General features: G+C 39.2%; 1 protein-coding gene across 3 annotated transcripts in view; it reads left to right on the top strand.

The window, feature by feature from the left end:
- Positions 1–26,742, top strand: part of STAG1 (STAG1 cohesin complex component) — a 407,390-nt gene that overhangs the window by 117,884 nt on the left and 262,764 nt on the right. For 2 of the 3 annotated variants that reach the window (XM_034957449.3, XM_034957448.3), the window contains exon 1: positions 1,670–1,781. Coding sequence is in view for 1 of the 3 variants with exons in the window: in XM_034957447.3 (XP_034813338.1) it covers positions 1,753–1,781; positions 9,419–9,521 (132 nt within the window). In the remaining 2 variants the exon portion in view is untranslated. Of the gene's footprint in view, positions 1–1,669; positions 1,782–9,418; positions 9,522–26,742 lie in introns of those variants that run through there. The other variant, XM_034957447.3, reaches the window with a different exon arrangement.

Below are 26,742 nucleotides of genomic sequence, written 5' to 3'. Positions count from 1 at the left end.
CATATTTTCCTCCTTAGACTCTTTATTCTGAGGCTTTACATATTGCTGCTTGTCTTGTATGCTGTCTCTTACCCCAGAGAGCTTATGTGTAGTATATATATTTAAATCCTTTCAGCAGATGCCAGCTGGGAATCTCTTCAAAATGCACAGCTATCATTTTTGAGAAGGAAGTTGGTATTGCTCCCACAGGTACCAGCAAGTTGCACCAAGAGTTTGATCTGCTGTCCGCATTGACACTGTTGAGTTGGGGAATGGGCGATGGTAGGCAAGTAAGCAAAAGACGCTATAGTGCCTTCTCACCAAATTTTGCAGCTTCTTTCTTTGTTAAGCACCCCTCTCTTTGTAAGTTTTATTAGATTCAGGAATTCTGTAAAAGTTGATTTCAGTTTTTGTCAACCCAAGTGTTGTTTCACTGGAGAGGCTTATTCTTGAAGTTTTCTACTCATCGATTTCCCATGGTATGACTCCTTTCATTTTTTTGAAAGATTATCACTTGGTATGTAATTCAGGGTTGACTTTTTTTTTTTCCCCCTCTGTCAGTACTTTTAAGATGTTACTCCATTGTCTTTGAACTTACATAGTTTCCATTAGGAAGACTGATACTGATCTTTGTCTTTCTGTATGTATGTATCCTATTTCTTTAGCTTCCTTTTGAATTTTCCCTTTAACTGTGGTTTTTAGCAGTTTGTGTATTTTGATGTATTCTGCTTGGGAATTCTCTGATCTTACATCTGTTTTGATATCTTACATGATTTTTTGAACATTCTTCCCCATTATATCTCTTCAAATATTTGTTCTGCCTTGTACTTTGTCTTTCTGTCTGGAATTCTAACTATACCTGTGTTATTCCATTTGATACTGTATAATGGCCTAGTGTGGACTGTTAGGTCCTACTACCCCTGCTTTTGAAAAATATGAGACTTTATGTTTTTTAGAGCCATTGTAGGTTCACAGCAAATTTGAAGGAAAAGTAAAGAGTGTTTGCTTATATTCTCTGTCCCTACACTTGCACAGCCTACCGTACTATCAACGTCCTGCACAAGAGAACATTTTTTATCAGCTGATCAACCTATATTGACAAGTCACTATCACCCCAAGTTGCTACTTTAAATTAGGGTTGACTCTTGCTGTTGGTGTCTTGCTGTTTTTGGACTCCTGCTGTTTTTACAAATCTGTAATGACACATCCATCATACATGTTTCAGTGCCCTAAAAATCTTCTGTGATCTGCCTGTTCATCCCTTCCACCCACTAAATCCTTGGTAACCACCGATTCTTTTACTGGCTCCATAGTTTTGCCTTTTCCAAAATGTCATATGGTTGGAATCATGCAGTATGTATCCTTTTCAGATTGGCTTCTTTACTTAATAATATTTAAGGTTCTTTCATGCCTTTTCAAGGCTCTCAAGCTAATTTTAATGCCAAATAATATTTCACTGTGAGGATATGCGTAGTTTATTTATTCATTACTTAGTGAGAACATCTTATTTGCTTCCAAGTTTTGGCAGTTATGAATAAAACTGCTATAAACATCTGTGGACATTGGTTTTCAGCTCATTTGGGTAAATGCCAAGTAGTGTGATCACTGGTAGTGGTGTGGATTGATTGTAGTTTATGAATTTTGTCATCCTCATTTTATTTTAAAATAATTTCTTTTTTTTAATTGACAGGATTGCCTTTGAGGTTATTTTAAAAGTTTTGAGTTGTACAGCACTTGATTATTTTGCTGCATTGTGAAAGGACCTCTCCAGCAATGATTACTTCAGAATTACCAGTGTTACAGTAAGTATTGTAATTTTCTTTTTTTTATATTTTTTAAGGAAAATTTTGGACAACTTATTTCTTTATCAAAATGCTCTCTTCGATGATACATTTCAAATATGTTCTTTGATATTGGGACAATATGTTTGCAGTGTAAGTAGTAGTAGGGTGTGTAATTACCATATCCATTCATGGCTTTTGCTATTGAACTGTCAACATGTTTTCTGATATTCAACAAAAAAGATGTTAATGTCCTATATCAGGAGTCAGCAAACTGTGGCCCATGGGCCAAATATGGCATGTTGTCTCTTTTTGCAAAATAAAATTTTGGATGAGAGCCATACTCATTCCTTTACATGCTGTTTATGACTACTTTGTATTACAAGTTGTGACAGTGATAGTATTGCGTGGAAAGCCTAAAATATTTAGTCTGGCCATTTACAAAAAATAGTTTGTTGTCACCTATCTTATACCATACTCTTTCTCTACCCCTTCTCTACCCCCTCCCTGCTCACTTCCAGCTCTTTTATTATGATTCTTTCTTTTTCCTTAGATTGAGATTGTTGAGGTGTTCCGGCTACCAGAAGAAATCTAAGGGATACACCAGTTGACATTTTTGATGGCATCCCATTAGATTTTTTGGAGTTAAGGACAGATTTAGAATTGGGACTTTTTTTTATTTTTATTTTCTTTTGAGATGGAATTTTCCACTGTTGCCCATGCTGGAATGCAGTGGTGCGATCTCGGCTCACTGCTACCTCTGCCTTCCAGGTTCAAGCGATTCTCCTGCCTCGACCTCCTGAGTAGCTGGGATTATAGGCACGTGCCACCATGCCTGGCTAATTTTTGTATTTTTAGTAGAGACGGGTTTCACTATGTTGGCCGGGCTGGTCTCGAACTCCTGACCTCAGGTGGTCTGCCCGCCTCAGCCTCCCAAAGTGCCGGGATTACATGCATGAGTCACTGTGCCTGGCCAGATTTAGAATTGGGACTTATTCTGGGAAATGTGATCACAGGAATGGCAGATATTGTTCCTTTCATAGCTTTTATCACGATGCAAGTCGGGAATCTGCATACTTTGATTCTGTATAACAATGGTTTAGATATAATAAAAGTGATGAGCACTTTGAGCAGTTATTTATATATTATTACTACTCAGTTCATTTACATACCTTATTTTCAAGAGAGAACCTCTGATTGATCTCTTGGCCTTCTTTTTTTCCCTTCCAGCATTCTAAGACACAGAGCTATCCAAATTTCTTTAAACCGCTTGAAAAACCATCAATACTGTCCTCCTGTCCTTTCCCTGACATTTGGGAGATAAAATTTATTTCTGCCTACTTATTTCTTTTTTACCCCTGTACCTGAGCATGATATCATATATATAAATATATGAACATATATAAATATGGTATAAATACCATATTTATATGATATTTAAGTTTGGAGGGCCCCTTATAGTATTTTCTTTCTTTTCTTTGTACTTATACACTTCTGCCCTTACCTGGCCAAGCCACTATCTATTTAAGTCTTAGCTCAGGTCTTACGCCTCCAGAAAAGTACTTAATGTAACATTTTATAATTGTCTCTTGTTTTTTTCTGACCCATCTCCTAAACTGCATTGTGTGCCTTATTTTTGTATGTCCTGCTGCTAGGACACTGTTGGGTATTAGGTAGGCCTTTAATAGCTCTTTGATAAAATATGAAACAGAGGTTATATTTAAATTGAAGTTGTATTGCATGAGTTTGTATTGACATTATATCTAATATATCATGCTTTGTGAGTGAATTTTTTTCGAAAGAATTTAAATCTGTAATATGTCTGTGGGTACTGGACAGTGGTGATCTGGGAGCTGGGTAAATGAGCTCTGGTTTAGATCTGTCAGCCGAAGACGGTACTCTTGGTTAAATTGAGATGTCCAATTTTGGTTTTAAAATGTAGACACTATAAAGACCACTCTAGTGATTATCCTTATTATTTCTTGGCTTACTTAGATATTGTAATTGCTGATGGATTTGTCACCTTAGTGCTGTTTACTATTAAGCATTGTCAAAACATTACCATTTACTACATTTTATATTCCGGGAAGCCTAGTAGGTTCTGGGTAGATATAACATTTAGAGCAGACTTAGTTCTTTTTGCAAAGAAGCTTGTAAAGTTAGATATAAATCAAATAATCATAAATACATAGTTCTAAACTATCATTGGTGCTGTGAAGGAAAAGTAGGAGGTATTATGAGAATTTTAACACATGCCTTTGTTTAGTCTACTTTTCTAAGGAAGAGACAGTTGAACTGAGGTCTTAAGTGGGGTTTAGGAGAAGAAGAAGGGAGCAGGCTATTAGGCCCAGACTGAGATTATGTCATGCAAGGACCCTGAGATATGTTTGAAGGCCTGAAATAAAGCCTCCCCCCACCCCTTTTTTTTCTCCAGCACTGGGGATGGAGAGTGACATGAGATAAACTGTGAGTAGGGAGGAACAATATCATATCAGTACCTGCTAAGTCATGTTCAGAATTATGTTTTTTTCTCTTCACTATGTGTATTATTCCATTTTCACACTGCTATAAAGAACTACCTGGAACTGGGTAATTTATGAAGAAAAGAGATTTAGTTGACTCATGGCATGGCTGGCGAGGCCTCAGGAAACTTACAGTCATGGTGGAAGGTGAAGGGGAAGCAAGCACCTTCTTCACAAGACAGCAGGAGAGAGAGAAGGGGGGGAGTGGAAGGAAGTACCACACTTTAAACCATCAGATCTCGTGAGAACTCACTATCACAACAACAGCATAGAGGAAACTGCTCCCATGATCCAGTCACCTCCCACCAGGTCCCTCCCTCGACAGGTGGGGATTACAATTCGAGATGAGATTTTGGTGAGGACACAGAGCCAAACCATATCAGCATGATAGAGATATAATAAGCTATATACTTAGAAAGTTATTTGGTGCAGTATAGTATTAGATGGGAAAGGCCAACACTAGAAACAAGGAGACCTATCAGGAGAAGGATGTTGCAGTATCTAGGGAAAAGATGATAAACTAGTTACCCTGGAGATAGAAAGAGGTAGACAGAATTTAGAGAGTTCTAGGGAGCAAAATCATTTTTTAAACAAGATTTGATCTTACTCTTCCATGCTCTTAATTTATGTCTAGTAGTGTTATAAATGTGAACATTAGCCATTTGCAGGAGTTTTGAAGAGCAATTGGTCAAAGTTTGAATTTCCATACCCCTTGACCTGTCATTTTCACTGCATATATATCCTAAAGAGAAACTTGATTATGTAATAAGATTTATTTATGTACAAGAACAGTCATTTCAGCCCTGTTTGTAATAGTGCAAAACTAGAGACAAACTAAGTGCTCATTGATAAGGAAGTAGCTAAATAAGTTCAGTGCATATTATGGAGTGCCATTCAGGAATCTAATATATTTATATGGAAGATTCTCATGTATGTAACACTTAAAAAATTGAAATATTGATATTTATATTTTGAGAGAGAGAGACAGAGAGATGTAAAAGCCTAAGTATTTATGGCAGCGTCAAACTATTAACAGTGGTATTCTGCAGATGGGATTCAGAGTTAGGATGAGATAAAGTGAAACTTTTCCCTGTATTCTTATATATTTTCTGTTGCTCGAAATTTTCTTTTTCGAAAGCCTAGAATTTGTTTTCTTATGTCTTAATAATTAAACATACACATACTAACACATAACAGTGCATTAGCTGTTTGTTGGCAATAGTTCTCACTGTTTAAGCTGACTGCAGTTGGCAGCATTATTAAACAAATTGTACTTTTCTGACTCTTGGTAGGGGCATCAATAAACAATACTGCTGAAGAATAGGTTAGTTTCACTAATGGGTCAGTAATTATATTCTAGAACCAACCTGCTCCTATAGTTGCCTGGACACTTGTAAGCATCAAAAGCACTTGGAGATTTTGTCCACACAAGATAAATACGAAACATAGTATTTGCATTGTAGTATCTTAACATGAAAATAGAAAATTCAGGTTGATCTTGAGATCTAACTGGACTCTGCCACTTAACTAAGTGTGCGACTGTGGACAAGTTTATCGGGTTTTCAGATCTTTCATTTCCTCATTCATAAAATCAGGAAGATAACATGCTTCTTACAAGGTTTTTGTGCATATGTATTATAGATAACATATGTAAACTGACACATAGTCTATACTGAACATGGCCTATTTGGATTGTAGTGAGGAGAAAAAGCAGTATGATTCATTGTTCTTTAGTAGAGACAAATAAGATTGACTGGATCCGGGTTGGCAAATACTGCTAGTGGTTCAGATGCCTCTTTTAAATAAAATGTTGAAACATAGCCACACCCATTAATTTGCATATTGCATATGGCTGCATTTATGGTATGTCACCAGGGTTGAGTAGTAGCTATAGAGAACTTAAGACCCATAAGCCTAAAATATATACTGTATGGTTTTTTGTTTTTTTGTTTTTTTGAGATGTAGTCTCAATCTGTTGCTCAGGCTGGAGTGCAGTGGCGTGATCTTGGCTCGGCCAACCTGCGCCTCGTGGGTTCAAGCAATTCTCCTGCCTCAGCCTCCCAAGTAGCTGGGACTACAGGCGCACACCACCATGCCTGGATAATTTTTGTATTTTTAGTAGAGAAGGGGTTTCACTATGTTGGCCAGGTAGGTCTTGAACTTCTGACCTCATGATCTGCCAGCCTTGGCCTCCCAAAGTGCTGGGATTACAGGCATGAGCCACTGCACCCGGCTGTATGGATCTTTATGAAAAAGCTTGCTGACCCTGGACATCATTTACAATATTATTTATAGTTTTGTTGTTGTTGTTTTGCTTTGTTTGTTTTTGAGACAGAGTTCTACTCTGTCGCCCAGGCTGGAGTGCAGTGGTGCTATCTCTGCTCACTGCAACGTCCATCTCCTGGGTTCAAGCGATTCTCGTGCCTCAGCCTCCCAAAGTGTTGGGATTACAGGCGTGAGCCACTGCGCCCAGTCTTATTTATGGTTTTAAATACCAGATTAACTTTAAAGATATATAAGTTAGAGTAATATGATAACTTTGAAGATTTACAAGTGGGTAAGTAATAATGATGTGAGAATATTACTGGCAGCGGTGTGTAGAATGGCTTGAATAAGCAGCAGTAGGGAGATAAATTGAGATTATCATGGGGAGTGGTGATTGTGGTAATAATCCTGGAAAGAGTGAGAAACAGATTATATTGTTCTGAGAAGGTTGGCTGAGGTAGGATTATGTTAGCAGGAGGCACAAGAAGACTGATATCATTCTATCAATTCGAGTTTATAGACAGGATAATGGTGACAATAAATTTGTATAATAACTTAAAGCATACTTATGCATAACTTAAATCAGTTAATTAATTGTATCTCTGTGAGTAGAAAGTCAGAGGTAAGTCAGGATTGGATTCAATTTTAGATGTGGCATTTGGTGAATTTGAGGTGGCATTCAAGTAAGTATGTCATGCATGCAAGATAAAAATCCTGAGTCAGAGATCTGGAATGCGGTCAGGTGTACTGATAAGGTATTGAAGTCATTTGCATAGAAGTTACACATTAACTGGATGAAATCTCCAAGGGAGTGTAATATAAATGGAGAAGAGCAGACCTAACAGTTGAGTTTTAAGTAAGAGGGAATGAGCCTAAAAGAGCATTTGGTGAAGGAGATTGAGAAATAGTAGATTGTGAGTTGGACTTACCATTTGCTATGTACTTTTCCTACTCTTTACAATTTTATGCAGTAATGTAGAATTTAGTGAAGAGATTCTTGTTCATGCTGTCTAAACCTTTTCAATGCTGTGTTGAAGCCAGCTTGTATTGGCCTGTGAGAGTTAAATATTAAATTTTTAGGAATTTTGCAAGGTAGCTAAACACAACATATCTGTTTAAAAAAGTTAACTTATATAAGCTTAAATTAAATGTCATATGAAAAATAAAAATAGTAAATACTCAAAATTCATCACTTCCTAATTATTTCATGTTACTATTTATGCTCTTGAAGTTGTTATTTAAACCTGTTGTGTCTTTGTGGTAGAAATATGTTTTAATGCTGTACTGCTGTTTGTCACTTCCCACCTCACTTTGGTTATGCCACTTTGGTCATTTGAAATTGGCTATGGTAGGAATATGTACACCGTGAAAATCAGCAAATGATAAAAATCAACGCTTAATTTATTGTTTTGTTGATTATAGACTTAAGAAAGTGATAGAGAAATTGTTAACAATGCAGATTCAACTTAAAGGTGTATCGGATGGTCTATACCCATTACAATACAATAACAAAAAATTGAGGAAGCATGTTTCCTCAGCCCTTATCTGAGTCAGCAGAGAAGTTGCTCACACCATTGACTAATGAGTGAAGTTTCAACAAATGTCTTTATAATTTTACTTGCATCCTACTCATTAAAGTGAACAAAAATAGAAACCACCTTTCATGTTAAAATTCCTATTCATTCATCAGTTGCAGCTGTAGGTTAGATTCCAATAATTGGCTGGGCACGGTGGCTCACACCTGTAATCCCAGCACTTTGGGAGGCCAAGGCAGGTGGATCATGAGGTCAGGAGATCGAGACCATCCTGGCTAACACGGTGAAACCCCATCTCTACTAAAAATGCAAAAAAAATTAGCCAGGTGTGGTGGCGGGTACCTGTAGTCCCAGCTACTTGGGAGGCTGAGGCAGGAGAATGGTGTGAACCCGGGAGTTGGAACTTGCAGTCAGCTGAGATTGTGCCACTGCACTCCAGCCTGGGCGACAGAGTGAGACTGTCTCAAAAAAAAAAAAAGATTCCAATATAAGAGTTGGGCAAAAATTATCTTTAAAATTATTTTGTGAGAATCGGTTATGTGGAATTTACAATAAAGAGTGTTTTGTGTTTTATTATTGTTTGTAAATTATATGCTAAGTATCCTTTATGTCTTTTTTGTTGGTTTATTTTGTTTTCAGACAGAGTGTTGCCCTGTTGCCCAGGCTGGAGTGCAGTGGCGTAATCTCGGCTCACTGCAACCTCCGCGGGTTCAAATGATTCCCCTGCCTCAGCCTCCTGAGTAGATGGGATTACAGGCATGCGCCACCACGCCCGGCTGATTTTTGTACTTTTAGTACTGATGGGGTTTTACTATGTTAGCCAGGCTGGTCCCAAATTCTGATTTCAGGTGATCTGCCTGCCTCACCCTCCGAAAGTGCTGAGATTATAGGCATGAGCCACCGTGCCCGGCCGTATGTCTTAATACTTATAACTTAGGTGTTTGTATTTTTTTTTTTGAAAAGACTGGCATAACACTGCCCTTCATGACTTTATAAAATAAATAAAATAAATAAAAATATTCCTAAGCCTTCATATTTTTGTACTGAAGAATTAGTCTTTTGCAGTTATATTTTGCATTTATTTTTGTATAGCAGCTATCATTTCCACAGTCATTCTTCCTCTTCATTTCCCTCTTTATTTGGGGGATTCATTTCACTCACTGTTATGTGAAATTAGGAAGGGAGGATAACATTTTTAGTTTGCTAGAGAGTTTCTCTGAAAGTAGAAGTATAAACCACTTCTAATCAGCCATATAGCAGGAGGTAAGGAAAGTAGTGAAACAGAAATGCATTATACTTATTAATTTGTTCGCTAAAATAATATAACATTTTCTAGGGATTCAACTAATGAAACTACTGCCCATTCCGATGCTGGCAGCGAGCTTGAAGAAACAGAGGTCAAAGGAAAAAGAAAAAGGGGTCGTCCTGGCCGGCCTCCAGTATGTATTATGCTTGTCTTCTTTGTTCCTTTAATAGTGACGGTGTTAATGAGTTTATATGAGTTGTTAATTCTAGTGCTAGTATGGTTAATACTTAAATTCAGTGACACAATAGAGATTGGAAACTTTTTTTCACATAAATTGTCTTGGCAGTGATCAGAAAAAGGAGATGATTGTAGTATGATTTTGTTGCCCTCCTTCTCTTTGTAAATAAATGGTAGTCCATGTGAAGGCATAGAGAAGGTCACTAACAATGAATGAGGTTTAGTTAGTTAAGACTTGCTGCTTTTCAGATGCAACTCTGATTTCTTACGAGCTCCCAAGTGCTGTTTTGGAGTTTGGGGCCAGTCTCAGAGTATATTCTCATTGATAACCTGATTGGGAAGTTTAGAAGAGCTCTAGATAATCCTGCTTTGAGAGATAGCTTAATGTATTGTACGAGCATCAGTCATAATTTAAGCATGCATAAACCCTATAGAAGATACTATTATCTGCTTGTCAAGGGGTTAAGGGTTATACTGTTCTATGTTTGCTTTTATGATGTGATTTGCTATTAGTAATTCTTTTCTATTTTATGAAAATTCTTCTAATGGAAACTCTTAGCCTCCTTTTAATAGGAGACATCATATAATGAACCCCCCCCCATATAGCCATTACCCAGATTTAGCATTTATCAAATCATGACCAATCTTGTTTCATCTCGTCACCCCTCCTCCTTTTTTCCCATCCTGTGTTATTTTTAAGGTCATTCTAGACATCATTCCATCTGTAAATATTTTAGTGTGTATTGCTAAAAATAAGGGCCTGTTTCTTCTTTCCCCCCCACCGATGGAGTCTCACTCTGTTGCCCAGGCTGGAGTGCAATGGCACAATCTTGGCTCACTGCAACCTCCACCTCCTGGGTTCAGCGATTCTCCTGCCTCAGCCTCCTGAGTAGCTGGGATTATAGGCCCTCACCATCATGCCCAGCTAATTTTTTCTTTTCTTTTCTTTTCTTTTCTTTTTTTTTTTTTTAGTAGAGATGGGGTTTCGTCATGTTGGCCAGGCTGGTCTCGAACTCTTGACATCAGGTGATCCACCCGCCTCAGCCTCCCAAAGTGCTGGGATTACAGGCCTGAGGCACCGCACCCAGCCCTCTTTTTTTTTTTTTTTTTTTTCCACACCACCACAATATCATTGTGAAGTCCCAGTATAAAATATTTTATTAATATCACCAAATAGCCAGTTTTATAGTTTGTAATCATCTTATGAACATTTAAAATCTAGTTCGGTGGTTAGAGTCATGACACAGGAATGATCCACCCCCTGCAATTGATGGTTATGTTGCTTAAGCAGTTATTGTCTATATGTCTTTTATAGTGAGTTACACAACAAGACTGGTTTTTTGATAAGTTAAGTCATTTTTCCCTCTTGTTTGCCAGAATTTTTAATTAATTACTCCTCCAGGCCAACCTTAAAATAAAAAACAAGATGAAAGACTTCTTGTATTTTGCTATACACTTGCTTTTATCCTCTACTTTTATTTAAAGGAAAAAAATAATGGGGGAAGACATGCAGTATACTAACTTTTTGTATTATTTCTTCATTTGTAGAAGTATTTGGTGGTACAGTATTCTTTACAAACGTATTTTGGGAAAAGTGAGAGTTTTGCACTTGGAAGCTGTTGACTATTCTAGTTCCCATTACTACCATGTGATTTTTCTGAGACCATAGGCAAGTTTCATTGCTATCCTGGCAATCTCAGGATATAACTGCAGAATTGGAAATAAGACTAGATTTGCTTAAAGGTAGGAGAATGAATTGCCCACGTTTGCTTACTTGAATTTGTTCTCCCCAACTTGAAATTCTTCACTTACAGGATTCAGATTAAGTACTGTCTCCTTAAAGAAACTTTTTTATTTTTCCTAAAGAGAATTTACCATCCCGCCAGCAGGCTATTGTATAATTCGTTAGAACCTGTTTAAGTTTTATGTGTGTACAGCTGAATCCTTGTAATGTTGTACCTTTTTTTGTTTGAGACGGAACCTTACTCTGTCGCCCAGGCTGGAGTGCAGTGCAGTGGCATGATCTTGGCTCACTGCAACCTGCGCCTCCTGGGTTCAAGTGATTCTTCTGCCTCAGCCTCCTGAGTAGCTGGGACTACAGGCGTGCGCCACCACACCCAGCTAATTTTTTGTATTTTTTAGTAGAGATGGGGTTTCACCAATGTTGTACTTTTTTGATGAAAAGAAGTCTGTGTACCCAAATGCTTAACCCTTTTGTGGTAGGAAATACTTGATTTTTACTGAAGTTACTACTACATAATCTAGTAAGTAAATAGTGCATGTTCATGCCATATTTACAGTATTGAAAAAATGTCAACCAGTATAAGAAAGTAGCATTCTAGAAATTTGTTTTATTTATATTTCAGTCTGTACATTCACACAAATTAGTTCACATGGCTGTCTGTACTTCCACCTAACTCAATCAGTCCCATTTCTTGATTGTGCCAACAATGTAACATAAACAACTTCCTGAATTTCTACTTTGAGCTTTGTTTTGGCTTTTTATGTTATTTAATCCTCACACTAGTGTTATGAAATAGGTCTTAGATGCAGTTTACATAGTAGAATATGAAGTTAAAAAGTGGTAATTTGCCTAAGGTCACACAGCAAGTAAATGGGAAAGCTAGGATTTGAATTTATATGCTAACTCCCACACTGTTTCTCTTAAGGAAGCCAGAATGCCAAGCTGTTAATTAATCTTGAGAGTTATAATTGTCAGAATGATCAGATTGGAGTCCTGCCTCAGGTACCTATTATGAAGAAATATGGGACATTTTCTATCAACTAGCTGCGTTTTGAACAATAAATCAAGTTTTAACTGATAGCATTCTTTGTTTAGCTGTAGTAATACTATTCATCACTTCTTTTTTTTAAGTTTAATCCTTTTAAAATTTATTACTTTTAAAGGGCATTTCTTGTATCTTTGGTTTTCATTTAGCCAGTCAAAAACAAATAATATAAGGAGTTTCTATTATAGGCAGTATTGTTTCCTTTACTTCTATTTTATGTTTTATTTTATTTTATTTTATTTTTTCTTTTGAGACAGGATCTCACTCTGTCACCCAGGCTGCAGTGCAGTGGCGCAACTGTGGCTTACTGCATCCTCAAACTCCTGGGCTCAAACAGTTCTCCCACCTCCTCAGCCCCTTGAATAGCTGGGACTACAGGCGCATGCCACCACGCATGGCTGATTTATTTTTGTGTGAAGACGGGGTCTCACTATGTTGTCCAGGCTGGTCTTAAACTCCTGGGCTCAACTGATCGTCCCACCTCAGCCTCCCAAAGTGCTGGGATTACAGGCAGGAACCACTACTCCGGCCTCTCCTTTTTTTTTTTTTTTTTTTTTTTTTTTGAGACGGAGTCCCGCGCTGTTGCGTAATCTGGAGTGTAGTAGCACGATCTTGGCTCACTGCAACCTCTGCCTCCCAGGTTCAAGCAATTCTCCCACCTCAGCCTTCCAAGTAGCTGGGATTACAGGCATGCGCCACCACACCTGGCTAATCTTTGTATTTTTAGTAGAGACAGGGTTTCACCATGTTGACCAGGCTGGCTTGAACTCCCGACCTGAAGTGATCCACCAGCCTCAGCCTCACAAAGTATTGGGATTACAGGCGTGAGCCACCATGCCAGGCCTAAAGATGTGTTTAACATTGCAAATCGCCACCTCTACCCAATATGACTTAACTGTTTTCCCCTTCCGCTAACGTAACATACATTTTACTTACTTGCTTATTGTCTCTCTCCTACAACTGGAATGTAAGTTGTGTGAAGGCAGGAATTTTTATCTAGTGTGTCTTCTGCTATTTACTAGTGTCTGACCTGCAGTAAGTGTTCAGTAAATGTTTAATGAGTGAATGGTGTTTTAATTTTGTTAAATAAGCACTGCCCCACCCCCTGCCCTTTGGTGTTTAAAAAATTTTTCATTTTGAAATAATTTCCAACACAGAAGGATTCTAAGAATTCTATGAAGAATTGTCAGCTGTCCTTCATGCACATTGTCCTAATGTTAGCATTTTACTACATTTGCTTTATCATATTCCCACTCTTTCCTTCTGTCTTCTCCTCTCTATGTATGTACACACATATACACATGTAAATATGGATTTTTTATGGCATATGCAGAGATGAGTATTTTGGTATCTATTAGTTTTGAACTGTTTTGGAGTAAGTTGCAGACATGATGTTACTTTTTTTTAAATTCAGTATTGTTTTGTAGAATATCTCTTCACAGCACTTTATTTCTAATAGTTTATTGTGTATTTCTTTGCAGTCAAGGACATTTTTTCTTACATAACCACAGTACAGTTATGAAAATATGAAAATAATATTGATATAAGAATGATATCTATACATCTCATTTAGATTTTGCCAGTTGTCATAATCTAATCCCTTAAAGAAAAGAAAAACTATTCTTTTCCTGAATCAGGGTCTAGTCCAGGATTTTATGTTGCTTGTAGTTGTCATGTAAATCAGCACCTCTCTAACCTTAACCCCTCTTTAGTCTCTTGTGTTTTATTATGGATTTTTTTCTCTTAGTGAGAACCAGCACTTCTATATTCTCAACATTATTTAACTTTCATATTTGCATAGGCTGAGTAGGAGAGGTAAATAATGTTGTATATAAAGTTTCAGTGCTGCAAAAGAAATAGCACTTGAATATAAAATTTTCTTTTAATTCTCAGCAAGGCAAGGTACTTCTATAGAAGGGTGCGCCCTTACAGATGGAACAATGGTGAGTGCACACTTGGACAAGGGAGGGGAAGGGGTTCTTATCCCTGACGCATGTGGCGCCTGCTGCTGTGTCATTCCCTTATTGGCTAGGGTTAGACCACACAGGCTAAACTAATTCCGATTGGCTAATTTAAAGAGAGTGACGGGGTGAGTGGTTTGGTGGGAAAAATGGTTATGACAGAGCAGGTGATCGGAATGAGTCAAGGTGGAGTAGGTAATCGGAATGAGTCAGGGTGGAGCAGGTGATTGGAATGAGTCAGGGTGGAGCAGGTAATTGGAAAAGGTTGCTTTATGAGGAAGTTAAGTTTAAAAGTAGAAGGCAAAGAATTGAACATACTTTTCTTTGAAAAGAAATTTAGAACTCATATCTAACAATAAAAAGATACAGTTTTTATTTTTAAATGTCTATTCATACATAGAAGATGGAGAATGCACAACAAAAGATTAATGAGTACCAGAAGGGTAAGTTAACAGGTCACTTATAAAAATTGGATCTTTAAAATTATTTGGTAGTTTAATGTAGACTGTTGGGAATTTCATAATATTCAAATTCCAAAGTTTTTTTTTCTTTTAAATACCAAAATTTTTATTTGCCAACCCTCTTGGTTTAGCATTATAAACCAAATCAATCTCTTTCTGACCCAGCGTTGTGATAGGAACCACCATGTTACAATGTGGTGGCAGATGTCTGCTAGATTTTATGTTTTTCTGGCTCCTCTCAACCTCTGACTGTCACTTCTTTTGTCCTTTCTTGGTTGTCCTTTAACAATCTGTTATAACTCCTGTAAAATAGAGAGTAAAAGTACCAACCCTGTTGTTATCAGGTTTTATGAGGACTAAGCTAGGACTAAGTCAATCTTTCAGGAACATTCGAACTCCAGTGGTTCTTCCTTATCTTCAGTATAGCTCCTTATCTGTAATGGGCTGAAGAACCATTGAACTGATAAACCAGGCACATGGGTATAAGTCCATAGGCCAGGTGAAGGCCTGGATATAAAATATATGGACTTTGTGATGACCACTACCAACATCCAGCCTAAAGAAGGACTGACTTAGCATTTCCAACACCACTGATCTCATGGTTCCCTGTAGATGTCTCCCTTGTACCTCCATTAAGACCAGAGCTTGAGGAAGGGCCTCTCAATTTCCCCTGCTACACTTGGAATAGTATGAGGGACTCAGCAGAGGCTGGAAACTGAATGACCAGGCCCAGGGAGTTAATGTGGGACACTGACAAACCAATTGCAGAGTTGGTGCCATGTTGAGCATTTATGTTAAAAATTCTTAACTATTCTAAACCATGCTGACATGAACTGTTTTGCAAGTAAGTTTTGCTGTATAGCCATTGTTTTTTTAATCCTAAATTTCTAGAAGTGAAGTTAGTATATACTGTTTGTTTTGAAACCTTTTGACATATATTATTGCCTTTCACACAGCAAAATGTATGGGTATACGCTATGTTACTGCTTATAATGGTTAAATCTTTTCTAATTTTTAAGTGGTGAAGTTTAAATCAGTACTTTCTATATTGTTCATTATTTGTGAATAAAGGTGGTATGATCACAGCTCACCACAGATTCGATTTCCCAGGCTCAAGTGATTCTCCCACCTCAGCCTTTGGAGTGGGACTACAGTTATGCATCACCACACCAGCTAAGTTTTTGTAGAGGCAAGGTTTCGTCATGTTGCCCAGGCTGGTCTCAAACTCCTCGGCTCAAGCAGTCTGCCCAGTAGGACTCCTAAAGTGCTGGATTACAGGCATGAGGCACTGGGCCCAGCCTATTTATAATTTTCTGTACTACTTTTTCTATTTTTATTTTTCTAAGAAACAAAGATCTCTATAAAAAAATTTTTTGGAGCTTAAATGTGCACTCTTTTGTGATCACTTTAGGAAGTATATTAGTTGGACTTCTTTTTAAGTTTAAGCTGTCTTTGTTGTTTTCTTAATTTTTCATTTAGAATTTTCTTCTACTGACTAGACTAGTTTTTAGTTCTGACTTCCTTAATTATGTTAAAGACTACCACAGTTCCAAGAACACAGAATTAAAACCTGAGTCATTGTTACATTTCCTCATCTCCAAGTCTCTTGTCCTGTCTCCTTTATCTATTGAAATTTCAGGTCTGATGACTTTTTTTTTTTTTTTTTTTTTTTGAGACGGAGTCTTGCTCTGTCGCCCAGGCTGGAGTGCAGTGGCGCGATCTCGGCTCACTGCAAGTTCCGCCTCCCAGGTTCATGCCATTCTCCTGCCTCAGCCTCCCGAGTAGCTGGGACGACAGGTGCCCACCACCATGCCTGGCTACTTTTTTTGTATTTTTAGTAGAGACGGGGTTTCACCGTGTTAACCAGGATGGTCTTGATCTCCTGACCTCGTGATCCACCCGCCTTGGCCTCCCAAAGTGCTGGGATTACAGGCGCGAGCCACTGCGCCCAGCGTCTGATGACTTTTACTTTATAAGCTCACTGTGTCTTCCACATCTGTCCTTTATTTTACATTTCCCAAGTTTGTATCTTTAGGGCTTACTTTATTGGCAGCTGTACTGTTAGCTTCCTACCTTTGGTCTTTGTCTTTTTCTATTTCATCCTTTTTAATAGTGCCGGGTGGGAATATGTTTTTTCTTTTTTTTCATTTTCTTTTTTTTTTTTTGATCTGGAGTCTTGCTCTGTTGCCCAGGCTGGAGTGCAGTGGCACGATCTTGGCTCACTGCAAGCTCCGCCTCCCAGGTTCACACCATTCCCCTGCCTCAGCCTCCCAAGTAGCTGGGACTACAGGTGCCCACCATCACGCCCGGATAATTTTTTGTATTTTTAGTAGAGATGGGGTTTCACCGTGTTAGCCAGGATGGTCTCAATCTCCTGACCTCGTGATCCGCCTGCCTCGGCCTCCCAAACTGCTGGGATTACAGGCGTGAGCCACCGACCGGCCACGAATATGTTTTTTCTTATTCAAAAAGCAGGCAGTGCCCCCACTCCTTTTTTTTTTTTTTTTTTTTTGGACAAAGTCTTGTTGTCACCCAGGCTGGAGTGCAGTGGCACGATCTCAGCTCACAGGCAATGCCATTTTATGAAAAAGTGTGGGGTATCTTCAACTAACCTAATATTACACCTAATATTTTATTGTATTTCCCTGTTTACAACTTTTTAGTCAGGTATCTATCTGTCTCTTGTTTTTTCATGTATGGCTTTTGCTTTCCCACATTCACATCATTGCTCATTGTGTTTTTTCGTTCTGGAACCCTTGTTTTCTAAATTCTACATATGCTAATCTTACTAATACTAATTCTTAACTAATTTTATGAGTTCATTAAGTCCCAACTTGCAGCATAATTTTTTTGTGAAACTTTTCCTGCTTCTCGGTACTAAAAATAATCTTTCTCTTAGAAGGTTTTTAGCACTTATTATAAACCAAAATTCCATGAAAAGTATTTTTGTATACTATAGTTTATTATTTTATATTGCACATATTTATCTCTTTATCTTTTAATTGTGTATGTATAAAATTTTTGCATTATGCAGTCCCCAAAAAAGTTAATATATATTATTTGTGATATGGTGTGGATTATTTCACATTCACAGCTCATTATGCCAGATAAGGCACAAAGGTTAAAGAATGTTTTTGTATCTTTGTTCCTTAAAACTTCTAGGAAAGTCATTGCACATTCATACTGCAACTTAACCCATTCTAGAGCTTTGGAATAGAGTATTTGGGATAAGTTATTTTCCTACACAGCAGGGCTAATTTGTGTATTTAAAACAGTTTACTAGAAATGTAGATACACATTTAAATTGAATAGTATACAGTCGTCCTAAAGATTGCTGTAAATTCTGAGATTGGATTGCATCATTTTTATATAGGAACAGTGAAGATTAATGACTTCCTATGTATATGTAACATATTTTCCGTGAAATTCATTACTTACTGTGTTGCTGCAGGCTTTCTTTCAGGTATTTCAGGTTTGCTTTCCTATACATACTCATTAAAATATTTTAAAATCACTATGTCCCTTGAATTACCTGCAGTAATGAACTCTAATTTCTGTATTAATAACCCTATGGACCATAGATATTTCATTTGTACTGTTGTTTATGAGATATAAAACACTAGTGTTCCTTCATCACTACCAATTGACAAGATTGTATTAGGATGTTGAAAATACATCTTAAATAATATAAGTTCTTTTTTATTTTATTTGTTTATTTTTTGAGGCAGAGCCTCTCTCTGTTGCCCACGCTGCAGTGCAGTGGCACAATCTTGGCTCACTGCAACCTCCACCTCCCGGGTTCAAGCAATTCTCCTGCCTTAGCCTCCTGAGTAACTAGGACTACAGGCGCGTACCACCATGCCTGGCTAATTTTTTGTATTTTTAGTGTAGACGGGGTTTCACCGTGCTGGCCAGGCCGGTCTCAAACTCCTGACCTCAGCTAATCCATCCGCATCAGCCTCCCAAAGTGCTGGGATTACAGGCATGAGACACGACGCCCAGCCAGTATAAGTTCTTTGAAAGCCATGTTTGGGGATAGTGGTTACCACGTTGGACAGTGCACATATAAAGAATCAGTCTGGGTCCAGTCTGGTGAGAGAATCATTGCCAATAATTCAAATGGAGAAAAATTAATGCAAAGAATTAATTGGCCGGGCACAGTGGCGCACATCTGTAATTCTAGCACTTGGGGAAGCCAAGGCGGGGCAAATCACTTGAGTCCAGGAGTTCGAGACCAGCCTGGCCAACATGGTGAAACCCCATCTCTACTAAAAATAAAAAAATTACCTGGGTGTGGTGGCACACACCTGTAATCCCATCTCCTTGAGAGCCTGAGGCACGAGAATCACCTGAACCTGGGAGGCAGAGGTTGCAGTGAGCTGAGATTGCATCATTACATTCTAGTCTGGGTGACAGAGTAAGACTCCGTCTTAAAAAATAATTATTAACTATTTAAAGGCTTCAAATCATTTGTCATTTGGGAACTGCAAATCAAGACAACAATGAGATCCTACTACATGCCTATTAGAATGGCTGAAATTTAAAAATCTGACAATATCAGTTTCCTGGGAGGTATGTGATACCACAGAAACTCTGATTTCTTTTTTTTTTTTTTTTTTGAGACGGAGTCTCACTCTGTTTGTTGCCCAGGCTGGAGTGCAGTGGCATGATCATGGCTCACTGCAAGCTCCGCCTCCTGGGTTCACACCATTCTCCTGCCTCAGCCTCCCAAGTAGCTGGGACTACAGGCACCCGCCACCACACCTGGCTAATTTTTTTTGTATTTTTAGTAAGGGACAGAGTTTCACCATGTTAGCCAGGATGGTCTCAATCTCCTGACCTCGTGATCCGCCCACCTCAGCCTCCCAAAGTGCTGGGATTACAGGTGTGAGCCACCGCGCCCGGCCCAGAAACTCTCATTTCTTGCTGGTAGAAATGCAAAATGGTACAGCCACTTTGAAAGACAGTTTGGCAATTTCATACAAAGCTAAACATAGTCTTACTCAAAGTTCCAGCAGTTATACCTCTAGGCATATACATAGCTGATTTTAAAAATTAAGTACACAGAAAAACCTGCTTGTGAATGTTTTTTATTTGTAATTGCCTAACAGTGGTGACCCAGATGCCCATTATTTGGTAAATGGCTAACAAAGTGTGATACATCCATGGAATGGAATGCTATTCAACAATTTTTTTGAATGACCTATTTGGCCACTAAAAGACATGGATGAATGTTTTTGTTTTAAGACAGGGTCTTGCTCTGTTGTTCAGGCTGGAGGGAGTGCAGTGGAACGTTCATGGCTCACTGCAGCCTCAGGCTCCTAGGCTCAAGCCATCCTTCTGCATAGCTGGAGCTACAGGCACATGCCACCGTGTCCAGCTAACTTTTTAGTTCTTGTTTTTTGTTTTTTTTATCCTTTATCTTTAGATATTTTTTCTTTTTTCTTTGTATTTCTTGTCAATTGATAAATTTTTTTATTTTTTATTTTTTTGTAGAGAAGGAGTCTTGCTTTGTTTCCCAGGCTGGTCTTGAACTCTTGGCCTCAGCAATCCTTCCGCCTTGTCCTCTCAATGTATGGGGATTAGAGGTGTGAGCCACCGTGCCCAGCCAGACATGGATCTTAAATGCATATTATTAAAGTGAAAGATGTTAGTCTAAAAGGCCTACATGTTGTTAGACTCCAGTTACAGGTTGAGCAACCCTAATAGAAAAATCTGAAATCTGAAATGCTCTGAAGTTCGAAACTTTCTGAATCCCAACATGTAGCCATATAAAAAATCCACACATAGGCCAGGCGCAGTGGCTCATGCCTGTAATCCCAGCACTTTGGGAGGCCGAGGCGGGCAGATCACAAGGTCAGGAGATCGAGACCATCCTGGGTAACACAGTGAAACCCAGTCTCTACTAAAAATACAAAAAATTAGCTGGGCATGGTGGCGGGCACCTGTAGTCCCAGCTACTCGGGAGGCTGAGGCAGGAGAATGGCGTGAACCCAGGAGGCGGAGCTTGCGGTGAGCCGAGATCGCGCCACTGCACTTCAGCCTGGGCGACAGAGCGAGACTCTGTCTTATAAAAAAAAAAAATTCCACACATAACCTTATGTGACGGGTCACAGTTAAAACCAAGATCAAGGCGAGATGCAGTGGCTTACCCCTGTAATCCCAGCATTTGGGAGGTGAGGCAGGCAGATATCTTGAGCTCACGAGTTCGAGACCAGCCTGGGCAACATGGCAAAACCCATCTGTACCAAAAAAAAAAAAATAGCTGGGTGTGGTGGCTAGTGCTTATAGTCCCAACTACTTAGGTGGCTTAGGCTGGAGGATTGCTTAAGCTTGGGAGGGGAGGTTGCAGTGAGCTGTGATCGTGCCACTGTACTCCAGCCTGGGTGACAGAGTAAGACTGTGTCTCAAAAAAAAAGAAAAAGTAAAAAGGTCAAAACTTTGTTTCATGCACAAAATTATTAAAAATATTATGGCCAGGCACGATGGCTTACACCTGTAATCCCAGCACTTTGGGATGCTGAGGCGGGCGGATCACCTGAGGTCGGGAGTTCGAGACCAGCCTGACCAACATGGAGAAACCTCATCTCTACTAAAAACACAAAATTAGCCGGGCATGGTGGCGCATGCTTGTAATCCCAGCTACTTGGGAGTCTGAGGCAGGAGAATCGCTCGAACCCAGGAGGCGGAGGTTGCAGTGAGCCTAGATTGTGCCGTTGCAATCCAGCCTAGGCGGCAAGAGTGAAACTCTGTCTAAAAGAAAAAAAAATTATGTAAAATTCCTTTCAGGCTGTGTGTGTAAGGTGTATATGAAACATAAACGAGTTTCATGTTTAGACTTGAGTTCCATCCCCAAGATGTTTCATTATGTATGTGCAAATATTCTAAAATTTGAAAAAACTGGAAGTCTGACACACTTCTTGTTCCAACCATTTCAGATAAGGGGTACTCAACCCATATATTAATATGTGGAAAAAAGGGAACTATGATGATGATTAAAAAAGGAAAAACTAGTGGTTTCCTGAGAAGGGGAAGAGAAAGGGTTGAATGGGCAATACACAGGATTTTTAAAGTAAACTATTCTCCATGATAACCATTAATTTTGCATACACAACACCAAGCATTTGTCAAAACCCTTAGAACTTCACAGAACAAAGAGTAAATGTGTTTTTTTTCTTTCATAATTGAGATTTTGTTGGTTGTGTTGGGGATTAGTACACAGACATTTCAGTTTGTGTGCAATTCTTATCATACATACTGAAAATCTAAAAAAAAAGTTTGTAATTCTTTTTTAAAGTTATTCCAGTGACTTTCCAGCTTAAAATTTGGAGGCAAATTTTCCTTGAGTCTGTCAAGTACCAGTATCTTCACATGTTGATAAGCTGTTAAATACACTTCTCCAATTCAGTTAAAAGCATATACACAACATACTCAAATATTCAGTCTTTCACAGCACATTAACAAAGTTATTGGGAAAACAGGAATACCACAACCAAAGATGTTAGAGTGCACACAATTCTGACAGGGAGAGCCATGATCAAGGAGTTTTTATTTGTTTGTTTGTTGGTTTTTAGAAAATCCTGCTAAAGGCCAGGTACAGTGGCTTACACCTGTAATCCCAGCACTTTGGGAGGCTGAGGTGGGTGGATCACAAGGTCAGGAATTTGAGACCAGCCTGGTCAATATGGTGAAATCCCATCTCTACTAAGAATACAAAGATTAGCTGGGAGTGGTGGTGGGCACCTGTAGTCCCAGCTACTTGGGAGGCTGAGGCAGGAGAATCACTTGAACCTGGGAGGTGGAGGTTGCAGTGAGCTGAGATCGCACCACTGTACTCCAGCCTGGGCGGCAGACGAGACTCCATCTCAAAAAAAGAAAAAAAAGAAAATTCTGCTATAAAAAAACATGGAATAGAAATAATTTAAAATATCCAAGACATTAAAATGCAAAAATTTTTTTTTTTAATTCAGGAGTATAACTCCATGTTGCCATTTTATATGCTTTGTCTTTTAGGATATGAAAAGTAACCCCCATCTATGGAATGTTAAGCTGACACCCAACACAGTCAAAGCCTCCAACAACAATTCAGTATCCCACACTATTTTCTGGTTGTACCAAAAGATAACCAGTGAATGATTTCACCTCTTATAAACAAAAAGCATTTACACTTTAAAAATGGGATGTGGGTAGGATTCCCTTCTTCTTAAAAATGTTTCTAGATCTACTAAAAAACTTGCATTTATACAATAGTTGATAAAAATATTCCTCTGGATTCTACTAGAATAGAAGGACCACTGATAATAGTATATGATATTAATCAGACTTGGCTTCTTTTTCTCCGGCTTCACCAGAAGCTGGACTCTTCTTGGTTTTGCTTTGTCCATTTTCTGCAGGTAAATCTATAGTTTTTCAGTTAGCCTCATCAGCCTCTTTTCTCTTTGCTCCCCTTTTCCCTTTTCTTTATACCTTTTACATGTATATATGTGTGTGTGTGTGTGTATATGTATCTATAAATATATATTTATATACAAATTTATATACAAATATATATACAAATATATATACACATATATAAAAGCTGATTTTTGTAATTTTTTGTCTAGACAGGGTTTCGCCATGTTGCCCAGGCTGGTCTTGAACTCCTGGGCTCAAGCGATCTGCCTGCCCTGACCTCTGCTGGCATTACAGGTGTGAGCCACTGTACCTGGCCCTGTTTGTACTTTCCTGCTGCCTTTTTTGACTTCATTTCCACTTTTCAGGAGCAGGTTTAGCTGACAACCATGCCTGTCTTCCTCTTTGACTCTTTCTTCACTTCGACTTCCACCTCTGCTTAGCTGACTTTCCTCTTGGGCATCATTGCAGTGGGGAGAGTACATACTGGGTGCTAGTGGGCCATGGTGCACAGAGAGCCTCAGTGAGCTGGGCTGCCGGGCTGCCTGTTCACTGCCGCTCCTCCAACTGCCTGAGCTACTGATACCCGCTCAAAGAGTGACTTTGTTATGTGTAACATATGGGAGGTGTATTTTATGTTTTGTCCACATAAGAACCTAGAAGCAAAGGTACTCTAGTAGCAACGAGCAAAACATAGTGTCTAGTTCTTTTTTTTTTTTTTGAGATAGGGTCTCGCTGTCATTCAGGAGTACAGTGCTACAATCACGGCTCACTGCAGACTCCACCTCCCCGGCTCATTCGATTCTCCTACTTCAGCCTGCTGAGCAGCTGGGACTACAGGCACACACTACTACCCTAGCTAACTTTGTAGAGATGGGCTTTTGCCATGTTGCTCAGGCTGGTCTGGAACTCCTGGGATCAAGTCATCCTCCCTACCTTGTCTACCCCTGTGCTGGTATTACCAGTGTGCAGTTCTTTTTGTTGTTTTGTTTTTGAGATAGGGTCTCGCTGTCATCCAGGAGTACAGTGCTATAATCACGGCTCACTGCAGACTCTACCTCCCCGGCTCAATCGATTATCCCACTTTAGCCTGCTGAGCAGCTGGGACTACAGGCACACATTACTACCCTAGCTAACTTTGTAGAGATGGGCTTTTGCCATGTTGCTCGGGCTGGTCTGGAACTCCTGGGATCAAGTCATCCTCCCCACCTTGTCTACCCCTGTGCTGGTATTACCAGTGTGCAGTTTTTTTTTTTTTTTTTTGAGATGGAGTCTTGCTCTGTTGCCCAGGCTGGAGTACAGTGGTGCAATTTCAGCTCACTGCAACCTCTCTGCCTCCTAGGTTCAAGCGATTCTCCCGACTCAGCCTCCTGAGTAGCTGGGATTACAGGCATGTGCCACCACGCCTGGATAATTTTTGTATTTTTAGTAGCGACGGGGTTTTGCCATGTTGGTCAGGCTGGTCTAGAACTCCTTATCTCAGGTGATCTGCCCGCCTTGGCCTCCCAAGGTGCTGGGATTACAGGCGTGAGCCATTGTGCCCGGCCAACCAGTGTGCAGTTCTTACTCTCTGATATCATTTTCCAATAAAAGGAACCCAGTCTCTTTCTTGTATTGGTTGATTCTAGAACTGGGGCAAGGAATATACAGGGTGAACCTGGAGCATCTTGTGCCAGTAAGTAGCCAAGTGCTAAAAAAGAAATGAAAAACCACACAGAATGATGTGATTATGCCATAAGGACTTGGGAGCCAACTAAAAGAGCTCCCATTGGCCAAAGCTGAAACAATTTGAACAACAAAGTAAAACAGTATTGAATTACATCGGACACGGTGGCTCACGCCTGTAATCCTAGCACTTTGGGAGACCGAGGTGGGTGGATCACTTGAGATCAGGAGTTCAAGACCAGCCTGGCCAACATGGTGAAACCCCATCTCTACTAAAAACACAAAAATTAGTTGGGTGTGGTGGCACATGCCTGTAATCCCAGCTACTCAGGAGGCTGAGGCAGAAGAATCGCTTGAACCCAGGAGGCAGAGGTTGCAGTGAGCAAAGATCGCAACCACCGCACTCCAGCCTGAGCAACAAAGAGAGAATCTGTCTCCAAAAAGAAAGCAAAACAAAACAAATAGTATTGAATTAGAACCCCAAGTATAAAATAAATGATGAGTGTATACTGATATAAATGATTGAATAAATAAATGGTTGAGAATAGACAAATCTTCCATGTGAGAGAATTATAATTTGTGTAAATACTTCCTCAAGGAGGTGGAGTGGAACTTCCTCCCCCTTAAATGTGGGCTATACATAGTGACTTTCTTCTGAAGGGTACACTATGGAAAGAGTAAGAAAAGTACAGAAGTAAAACCTGACAAAACACTACGTCAGCCAAGTGATTTAGGTCAATATCAACATTGATTAATTATGTTGATAGTATGTACTCTTGATATGAGGTGATAAAAATGGCATGTTACCGGCTGGGCGTGGTGGCTCAAGCCTGTAATCCCAGCACTTTGGGAGTCTGAGGTGGGCGGATCACGAGGTCAGGAGATCAAGACCATCCTGCCTAACACAGTGAAACCACATCTCTACTAAAAAAAAAAAAAAAAAAAAAAAAATTAGCCGGGGTGGTGGCACACACCTGTAGTTTCAGCTACTCGGGAGGCTGAGGCAGGAGAATTGCTCGAACCCAGCAGACGGAGGTTGTAGTGAGCTGAGATCGCGCCATTGCACGTTAGCCTGGGCAACAAGTTAACTTCGTCCCCAAAAAAAAAAAAAAAAAAAAAAAAAAAAAAAAGCATGTTACCTCTCCTTTCTTCTCAAATCCCATAATCCCTTGTCTAGTTATGACAAAAACATCAGACAAATTCCAGTGAGGAACCTATTAGAAAATGCCTGATCAATATTTCTCAAAACTCTATGGTCATCAAAAACCAGGAGAATCTGAGAAACTGTCACAGCCAAAAGGAGCTTAGGAAGACATGATGATTGAATGTAATATTGTATCCTGGATGGACTCCTAGACCAAAAGGTCATTAGGCAAGAAGTAAGAAAAATCAGGCCGCTTGTGGTGGCTGATGCCTGTCATTGTGGCACTTTGGGAGGTGAGGTGGGTGGATCACTTGAGGTCAGGAGTTCAAGACCAGCATGGCCAACATGGCGAAACCTTGTCTGTACTGAAAGTACAAAAATGAGCTGGGCGTGATGACAGGCGCCTATGATCATAGCTACTCTAGAGGCTGAGGCAGGAGAATCACTTGAACTTGGGAGGCGGAGGTAGCAGTGAGTCGAGATTGTGTCACTGCACTCCAGCCTGGGCAACAGAGCGAGACTCCCTCTCAAAAAAAAAAAAAAATTCAAAGAAAGTATGGGCTTTTGTTAGTGTATCAGTATTGGTTTATTGTAACAAATGTACCATACTAATGTAAGATGTTAATTATAGGAGTAACCATATGTAAAGTATTTAGGAATTTTCTGTACTATCTTCATAACTTTTTTTTTTGTAAATCTGAAAGTTCTAAAAAAAGTTTATTTAAAAATTAAGCAATGAACTCTATATATTAATCCACAAACAGAA

This window comes from Pan paniscus, chromosome 2, assembly GCF_029289425.2.
Source record: "Pan paniscus chromosome 2, NHGRI_mPanPan1-v2.0_pri, whole genome shotgun sequence".
Taxonomy (NCBI): domain Eukaryota; kingdom Metazoa; phylum Chordata; class Mammalia; order Primates; family Hominidae; genus Pan; species Pan paniscus.
The sequence above is the reverse complement of the archived record's forward strand: the minus strand, read 5'-3'. Positions and strand labels throughout refer to the sequence as shown.